Genomic DNA, 9,706 nt, shown 5'->3' with positions numbered 1-9,706 from the left:
CCCTTCCCCCGCGGCCGCGGGGCAGCGCCGGGCGGCGGAGCGGGTGAGTGACCGCGGGCGGCGGCGGCGACCGGGGCGGGCAGGCAGGGAGAGAGGGAGGGAGGGAGCGGGCGGGCGAGGGTGGAGGCGGAGGGCCCCGCCGCGCTGCGCGGCCTCGCCCAGCCCTCGCCGGGCCGGACAGCGCTGGGCCGGGCCTGCCGCGGCGGCGACGGCGACGGGGCCGCGGCCTGTGCTGGCCGGGCCTGTACAGGCGGAGGGGCCTACAGCATGGGCTGGGCAGGGAGGCGGTGCCGCCGCCCGCACTCGTGCGAAGGCGACCCGCTGTCCGGCCGCGGGCCGCCAGCCGAGCCCCAGCCGCCCCGCTCCGCTCGGCCCCGGCGCGGCCTGGCGGTGCTGGCGCGGCTGTTGCGGAGGCTGCGGCCCGCGGGCCCCGGTCCAGCCGCGCCCGGCTCCTCTCCCGGCCCGTGACATGGCCCTCCGGCCTCGGCCTCGCTACCTATCGGCCCCGCCCGCCTGTGTCCGTGCGGGACCTGCTGCAGGTTCTCTGCCCGGAGCTGTGTCGCTGCTGCTGCGGGCTCCTCCACACCGCCTGCCCTGCCCCGCCCCGCAGGTGCCACGTTTTGACCCTTCTTAGCAACGCTTGTCCCTTCCCACCCCCTGAGCCGCCGATATCTTCTTGCCCCATACAAACCCGAGGAACAAATACCACTTTAGATTCTGCTCTTCTTCCTGCTCTTGATCTGACCTGTTCCGGGCTCCTCCTCTCATCTCCCAAACTTAGCATCACCAAAAATTTCTGCATTTAACTCTTGTGTATAGTAACCCACAGTAGGAAGTGCAGGAGAAAATATGGTCGACGGCAGTACCTGGGGGATTCAGTGGCCTGGTGGTATTTCCAGATCCTGTTCTGGGATTAGGTGCTTTTTCTGAGGCAGTGTGTCCACACTTATTGCTTGCTACTGCAATACAAATAATTAATAACTCTCAGGCTTTAGTAGAGCCATCACTCGCGTGATTGTGCGTGTGCATTCTCTGTGGTCTGCACAATGGAGACCTGTTAGAGCCGTGTGGGGAGTGTTTGGAAGAAGAGCGCTTTGTGCAGCATAGGTTGAGTTAGTAGAAATAGCCTGTAGAGTGAAGCATAAAAACGAGCAAGGAAAGACAGGAATATGGCATGACAGAAGCTATACCATACAAACTGTAGTTGTGATGTTGTCTTTTATGTAGCTGTTAATCCATTACACAATTTTTATATGTTTGTTTTTATGAAAACATATGCTAATGTTGCTGAACAGTGGAAATATTTTAGGGTTTAATGTAAGGATGGTAAACATATGGCATCTCTTTAACACCACTGATTCATGGTTTGTTTTGCTTAATTAATCTGTTGCGGTCTGGGACACAATGTAAGGAAGACCTTGAAAACATAGATATTTATATTTCTTGGAATAATTGGAGTGGTTCTTACGCTTAGTGTATATCTCACAATGAAGCTCTCCTTTTTGCTGTACCAAGTAGCTTCTGCTTTTAATTTCTATAGTTGGCTTGAAAGACTATACGTATAAATACGGAGTTCTGAACACCAAGGTTTTTTTTCAGCTATTATTGCCTGTTACTCAGTCATTCAGTTTTTATGTGTATTTTACATTTGCAAACCCTCAGAAATTTCAAGCAGCTGAAAGGGCACCTTTTGGTGGTATGGCACAAACCATGTTGTCTAGATCTAATTCAACAGAGTTACCTGAAGTAATGCAATACAGTGGTAAGGTGTTTCAAAGAGAACAGAAGCTCTAACACATCTTACCTGACATACCTCTTTAAAGAGAGACTTAGCTTTACTGCTGTTATTGTGCTAAGAGTTGAGCTGATGTATGCCATATGAATTTTTTTATCTGTTACTTTAATGAGAGTTAGTATTTTCCTTGGTCAACCTAAATATTGTTAAACCCAAGTTTTAAAAATACTAAGGGGAGAAGTACATTATATTAGAAGCTCTTTTTTTATGATAAGGGAATATTTTTGAAAGGTAATATTACGAAGTAGCAGTGATGAAGTTCTCTAAATAGACATAGGAGTGCTCATTATATAGAAGCAAAAAGTGAGAAATACAGACATTGTGTCACATCCACCTGAGTGGTGTCAATATAGCTATGTGATGGATGGTGTATTTCCATTAGAAAACTTCATAAGGCTTAGCCATTAAGCTTTTAACAATTTCTGAAAAAATTAAACAAACACTAATTCTAATGTGTGTTTCCAAGTGAACCATTATGAGAGAGACAGTGAGAAATTCAACAGATATTACAAATGAAATTGTTCTCTGGGATGACTGACAAATAATCAGTGTAACCTGTTACAGGGTTTAACACTTATACTGTGTTGCAGGTGAAAATACTTGAAACAATTATTGAGGAACTCCAGGGTGGAAAGAGTTCAAGAGCATGACAGTAGTGATGGAAATATAATCTGCCTTCATCTTTTTCTTTTTGGGAAGTGTCTCTTGGTAGTGAGTTAAAAAATTCTAGGGGTATATGCAGTGATGGAGAGATTCATAAAATTATGTATAATCTTTAATTATGCTTAATTTTTGTGGGATTCAGTAGTACTCACTGGTGGGACAGTCCAGCAAAGAAAAATGGAGTACTTAACATTTCACAATGTAAAGACTTTACATTTCACATTTTATATTTACGTATTCTACATTTCACAACGTAAAGGCATTTTTGTGACATGGCACAATTTCTAGTGCAGCACTATGTACCTCTTCTAGCTATAAAGTGAAGGTGAGGAATATATTTTTTGGGGGAAGTTACACTGTTCAAAACATAACTGTTAAGATGATTTTCAGTGATCTGATAATTTGATATTGTATGATTAAGAAAAGGTTTCTTTGTACTCTTTCGGCATTTCCTTGTCTTCTAATTAAGTCCTTTTGTTTGAAATTTACTTTCACTTCCTGTTCACTGAAATGAGGTACTGTTACAGGTGGTGAATGTAAGTATTTCATATAGGGAAGGTTTAATAAAGCAAATATCTTGAGCTCTCCTTCTCTTACTACTTGCTATCATGATATTTCAAAGATCTGCTCTGTCAGTGAGGGGAGCAGCATATAACTTTAGGTTCTAGATAGATTTTGGGATGTGGTAGTTATTTGTTATGTCTCTTGAGATTTTAGTAGCAAGGTGGTGAGGTTTGAGTCAGTTGGTGTCTGAAGACTTTAGGGTGGGGGGAACACAAAAATAGTGTAGAAGAGCTGGTTAAGAATGAAAGAAATGCTCATATTTACTTTCTTTGGTCTTTAGCAGGGCTTTGGTTTTGGTACCACTGAAAGCTAGATCATAAATTTTAAAAGAGGGATTAAATTAATAAATACTAAATAGGGGATTTACAGCATATGAACATTTATATGTTGATGTTTCTAAGGTTGTCGGTGTATCTGGTCTTCCTTTACGGCAATACTGATGTTTCAAATAAACCTGTTGCGTACATATTGCTGTTAGGCAGGTCTTTGCCAGCGTCCTGTTTAAGGAGAGATAAATGAATGAAGAAGATCAAATTTGATGATACTTAAAGACTAAAGGTCAGTAAATCTTAGAACGCTTGGATGGAATATCCGTTTTTTGAGTAGGGACACTGAAATTTTCTTTTAACAGTTCCAAACATGTTTTTGTGGCTAGGTTGTAGTTCATGTGCTCATAAATCATATTGATTATTTCATCAAAAATGTTTTGTGAGTTAATTCTTGAAGACCACCTCAGATGATGGGATTTGAGCCAGTGTGAACCAGAGTAGAAAGCAGATTGGTGTCAGAGTTCAAACTCACCAGAAAGTTGTCAAGTTTATGTCTTCTTCCACTGATGCACAGTCTGGTATTGATTTGCTTTTTTGTCCAGTGATGTATTTAGACTATGAACTCTGTAAAATCTGTTACTGCAGAAGACCTGGGTCTCAGTTCTGGCTTTTGGTGCTGTAATATCCATAAATGTTGTAATAAGGCGTGCAGCTTCTAGTGCTTAAAACATGGATACACGGCAACTTAGCATTAATTTTCAATTAGGTGCTTGTGACCTTTAAAGTTTTGTGTACAAGGGACGAGGAGTATTGTATGAAAACGTGTTGTGCCTCAAGGCTTTGAAGCAACCTTCATTGGTAGGTGGGTTGTAAGTGTCAAGGTATCAGTGAGCCCATTGGGTGGTCCGACGTCACAGCTCCAGTGAACAAAGAGAAACATTTGAAACTTTAGTGCTGTTTTTGGGTACAGTAGTTACCAAAAGACATGGGCAAGGGATTTTTTTTAAGATGCCTGTGTTATTGGCTAATTTCATGTCAATGAAAGTGCAGTTTCCCTCTTTTGATGAAAAGTTTTTGTTGGTTATTGTTACTTACTGATTCTTTTGTAACCGTGCTGGGTCAGCTTTTTCCATTTGTTTTGACATTTAAGGTGCTATTCATGCAAGTAGCTGCATTCCTTTTGTTTACTTTTCTGACCGGAGTTTACTACTACTACATGAAGAAATAAACATAATAAGGATTTTTTTATTGAGTCTGTTACTGTCGTTATGACTAGTCCTTGGTCCCAGTCACTTGGTGAGCGTAAGCACAAGAGACTAGGTCTTGTATTTTGAATGTTGTGATATTTCCTACATAGTCCAGTCAATAACTAGATTTACAAAAGCTTTTAAAAGCACTAGGCAGATTCAGTGAATTGGAAATAACAGACACTATTCAGAAAGATACATCAATGAAATGGAAGGAATTCTAGTATTGTTATGCTATCTTCAGCAGTTTCAGGCTCACTGATTCAGGTAGGTCAGTAAAATAGGTAGGATCTTCAACATCTAGGATTTTGAGTTGCCCAAGTAAGCAGTGTGAGCTTCTTTTATTTCTTCTGTTAGGTTCCTTCAGATTTTTCCCCTCCTCATTCCCAGTTCTTGGTTGTATATACAATTTGTGATCATCCCTGCTTGAGGTGGATTTTAGATAAGATGGCAGAAACATGCTGAGGCAGTTGGATATCTCCACTAAACTATTTTTCTCTGTTGCAACAAGAAAATAATACAACAGGAACTGACGTAATTCTTTCCCTCTTTTGCAGACAAACTAAGCAATGAAAAACCTTAAAGATGTACAATATCTTGTGTCCAGATGCTAGTCTTCCTCCCCTTCTAAGATTAGTATGAAAGGATATGCTTGTTTGAGATATCTGTTTCTTTCCTTAGCAAGTGATTGTTCTGGCTATTTACCTCTTAATTTTGGAAAGTCATGTAGAGCTGTTAGAGATATAATGAAAAAGTAGTAAATGGGGAGAAGATAAAAATCTACCGTAGCAATCCTACTGCATGTTTATTTTGTACCAGTATTGGTTATGACATATCTAGCTTAATTGATTCAAAAAACTGAAGAAATTACTTCCTTAAGCTGGAAGACTCAGACTGTAAAAGAAAACGATGTTGAGAGTATGAAATTTTATGGTAAACATTATGTGGGGAAAATTCCATGTTTAACTATTGTGCTTTCTAACACATAGTTTATAATGTTGGATCAATCACTTAGTGATAAAAGATGTTGGTTGGTGGGTTACTTCTTTGTAATTGCTACAGTGTTACTTCTGTAATTGTTGCTCTTATTTTTGCAATGGAGGGGTTGATTGAAACAAATCAGTAGCAAAAGTGTAAGAGAAATGTACTTTATTTAAGGAACTGAGAAGAATGCTCTCTATACTTTTAGCTTTTCTTTATGGTGAGCTCTTGTTGTACCCACACTTTTGTCTGTTGCTGTGCTGTGGCAGTCTCAGTACATGCCCTGATGCTCCAGGAGCCAGCAGGTGGGAGAAGTTTCACTGAGCCTGGCTGGGCCTTGCTCCTTTGCCTCATTTGTGAACATTCCTCACTGGTTCTGCATGCAAATTACTTTTCATATTCTGTTGCTTCTGATTAACTACCCAGTGGGAAAGCACTTCTGAATTACTGTGCGATGGGAGTACACTTGGTATGTGTGTGTCTGCTGTGAGTGATGCTGAGGCACTGGCCATTAGAGTTCAAGTGGAGGACACAGCTGTGTTCCAGGGTAGTAATACATTCTTCCTTTGAGGGGTTAGAATTATATTTGGAAATAAGTGATCATGAAAAACTTTACTGTGCTTTTACCTGTACCTCTGGCTATTTTTCCTGTTATTCAAAGTGTTTCAAGTGCAAAATAAACCATTCAAAATTCATATACTTGAGGCATTGTGTAAGGGAAGATTTTTTTTTTTTGCAACAACTGTTTGTAACAGTCATCTGTGTAGCTAAAGAAGTCTGTCTTTAATCATCAGTCCCACAGATTCTACACTTCATGTGGTAGTTAATCTAGTAATGTTAGAAATAATTTTCTAAAATAGCTTGGTACTGTACAAATTATGCAAAAAATTGCACAGTGGTTTCTTGAACCAGATAAAGCAAAATTTTGATTTCATGTGGTTTACTGAGACAGCTTCTCTATTTTAAAAATTGTAGAACAAATCCTTTAATCTTAGACTTTGTGGTGGTAGAATTTTTGTGCAACCCCCCTTCTTTTATATCTGTACAATGACTTCTCATTGCAAAATTTGGATAGAACTTATACTTGATCATAGACTCATGCTCGAGAAATAAAGCTTTCAATAAAATTCCTCTTGAGTTTTCTCTACTAGCTACTTACGTGTCACTGAAGGTGGCTGTGGCCACTGCACGTATAGTTGCTTTGACAGTTACTTTGCAGTGCTTTTAGTATTTTGAATGGCTGCATGGTAGTCCTGCAAAACTGTAGGTAATCTTTTTTCTTCACATTACTGAAGAGAAAAGTTAATTTCTGTCAGCAGCAATTTTTGTAGCAAGAGTTAACATTCTGCTCGAGGTTTGCTGCTTAACATTGCTCTTAAGTTCAGTGGTCAGCACTGCTTTAGTAACAGTGATATTTGAGTAACAATTATGTAAATGTTCTATCAGAAAAAATCTTGAGCTATGCTACTGTAAATGTGTTCAAAGCCTCTGTCACTTTTTAATTTTGGATACAAAAGGTTTCTTACATTCTCACAATACACAGGGGTTCTATTGCAGTGTCACTTATGCTTGTTAGTGTCAGGGTTCACCATCATGTGGCTGTTACTGTTGTGCTCATGTAATATTAATATGAAAAAAATCTGTCATTACAGGAAAGTGCTTTAAAACACTGTATTGGTGCATTTCTAATGATTTTCTTACTTGGAGCCACTACTCTACTTCTTGTAGTTTATGCTGTGGAGTATCAAATTGTTGTAACTACTTGGCATAATATTAAAAACAGATTGTAAAGTGCAGCATAGTACCTGTTCCATCAGATTACTCCTTCATTTGTTGCCAGATTTGGAAATTATTTTTATAACTTCAAAAACAGTGTTGAATGCTATAGGTGCTGGTGGGTGTGGTGTATATATGTAGATGCATTGCGTTGCTTGATAAAAGCAGTCCATTTTTTGGTGAGGGAGCTTTCAAAGTATGATATACCTGCTGCTTAAGGCTATTACCTGCTTACTAAATGCACCTGATTTGGCCAGACTTTCCTTCATGCTGCCTGTTTGGTCAGTAGGGCCTTGTGTATTAGAGTGTTCTGTTATGGTTACTGTGTAGAAATTGTAAAGACGCCATTCTCTGCAAAGACACAGTGCCATACCTGACCATTGTTTTCTTCTGAGCTGCCCTATGGAAGAAGGAAGAAAGACTGTCATGTTTAAGAAAAAACCCACGAAAAACCCAACAAAATCCCACAGGCAAAAAAAACCCCAACCACCCTAATGAAACCCACTCAAAATAAAACATCATGCTAAACCTGTAGTTTTTGTAAACTTGTGAAATAAAATAAATTGCATAACTATTTACGTTATACAGGTTGAAATTGTAGCAGAGCTCTTATATGTATCTGGCTGAGATATTCCTGGTTGATTGCTAAAACAAAAATGTCCCATTGATGCATACAAGGAAGCATACTTACTGTTCTATTAAGCATGAGTAAGTACTGGATTTATTTAGTTGCAGATTGCTGGAATAGTTCAAGCAAGTAGTTCAAGCACTGCAAACTTTAATTCTCACTTGTCATTTTCCTTTAATTAGGGTGCTCATTCTAGGAAAAAAATCCTTTCTAGTCTGTGGGAGGAGGATGATAAAGGAATGAGTAGGAGAATATGTGTCCTTTTTCTGTTTCCAAAAGCTTGAACAGCTTTTTGTGCCCAAACCAGTCTCCCAGACTATTCTGTATGCCTAATTAAGCCAGGCACTATTGCACAACTCCATTTTCCTTGCCTGCCTCACCATGTTTATCATAATTATCTCTCACCACTCTAAGTATATGCTGAAGAAAAACTTCTGAAGAAATGTTTTGTTGACTTTTTTCCCTTCTGTTGTGTAGTTATACATTCTTATTAGTTGAATCTCTGCTGCAATAGTTGCATTTCTGCTGCATTGCAAGGAAGGTCTAGAAAACAGGGAATCCTTTGTAAAATGTAGATACCATCTTTGAATACAGTTCCTTAGGTAAACTTCCAGAAATGTACCTCAATTTCTTCAAAATTGAGGTTTTTAAGAGGCTACTGGCCCTTTTGAAGCCAGCTCAGAATTCTCAGATTTTCATATAAAATTTCTGTAATTTTATTGAATGTATTGATATGTGAAAACTAAGAGAGAGAAAACCTTGCTGTATAAAATTAATAACTTCCTGTAAGTACTTGGTAGTTGCTGTTTGAACGGAAATACAGTCTTTCTTAGTAGTATGTAGTAGTAGTGTGGCAGGCTCCGGAACCTTGCCAGCTCCATTGATGTTAGTGGAAGCTGACCTCACGTTTTTACATTTAAAGGTGAGGAAAGACACATGCTCACCATGTTGACTTGTTGATTTCCTACTCCTCTGATGTCCCACCCCCTTGGGTGTGTTAAGGTTTAAACAAATTTTAGAAAGGAGTTATACACACTCTGTAGAAGTGGCAGCACTCTGATGCTGATAGCAGAGATTATATTACTTAGCATGGAATTTCTTTTAAAAATAATCAGGGAATTGATTTTTAGTTATGCAGTGAGCCATACTAAGCCATAAGCAGATTTTTTTAAAATTTTTTTTTTACAATTCTGAAATACCTTAAGCGTTTTTTATAAGACACAAAAGCCAAAACAGTTTGCTGGTTTCTTAGGTGTTTTACAATTTGTAGCTTATTTTCTTATGGTATTTTTCTTGTCTTTCTATAGGGCTGAAAGACACACAGGAGTCTTCATGGATATAGTTGATACATTTAGCCATTTAATTCCTACTGAACACTTAGATGATGCCCTATTTCTAGGATCCAACCTGGAGAATGAAGTCTGTGAGGATTTTAGTACAAGTCAAAATGTCTTAGAGGATTCGCTGAAGAACATGCTCAGCGATAAGGATCCTATGCTAGGATCTGCAAGTGCCCAGTTCTGTTTGCCTGTTTTGGATAGCAATGGTCCCAATTTCCAGATGCCTTGTTCTACAGGTAAATCTTACAATTTTTTAAGATTACAATTTAAACAGTTTAAAATACAGCTATACTCTACTTCCGACCCTTTTTTGTAATGTAGAAATAATAAGTTGGGATTTCTGTCTCCTTCCTGCCCTTTTTGATGCGCTGCTTACATGCTTGGCATGTAAACTGAGCAGTTCTTTTTAATTTTGTAGTGTAACAGTAGAGGAGGGCTTCTTA

At 39.5% G+C, this 9,706-nt stretch overlaps 1 protein-coding gene across 7 annotated transcripts in view; it reads left to right on the top strand.

Moving 5' to 3' along the window:
• The window catches only part of PHF3 (PHD finger protein 3), a 56,685-nt gene that overhangs the window by 5,616 nt on the left and 41,363 nt on the right, over positions 1–9,706 (top strand). Inside the window, exons 1-2 of one of the 7 annotated variants that reach the window (XM_027698094.1) lie at positions 8–43; positions 9,231–9,499. The exons of 2 other annotated variants lie outside the window; for them this stretch is intronic. In XM_027698094.1, the coding sequence (XP_027553895.1) occupies positions 9,256–9,499 (244 nt within the window). In that variant the 5' untranslated portion in view covers positions 8–43; positions 9,231–9,255. Of the gene's footprint in view, positions 1–6; positions 44–9,230; positions 9,500–9,706 lie in introns of those variants that run through there. 4 more of the 7 variants (XM_027698101.1, XM_027698153.1, XM_027698118.1 and 1 more) reach the window with 4 other exon arrangements.

Source organism: Neopelma chrysocephalum, unplaced genomic scaffold, assembly GCF_003984885.1.
Source record: "Neopelma chrysocephalum unplaced genomic scaffold, ASM398488v2 Primary Assembly neopelma1_23b, whole genome shotgun sequence".
Taxonomy (NCBI): domain Eukaryota; kingdom Metazoa; phylum Chordata; class Aves; order Passeriformes; family Pipridae; genus Neopelma; species Neopelma chrysocephalum.
The sequence above is the reverse complement of the archived record's forward strand: the minus strand, read 5'-3'. Positions and strand labels throughout refer to the sequence as shown.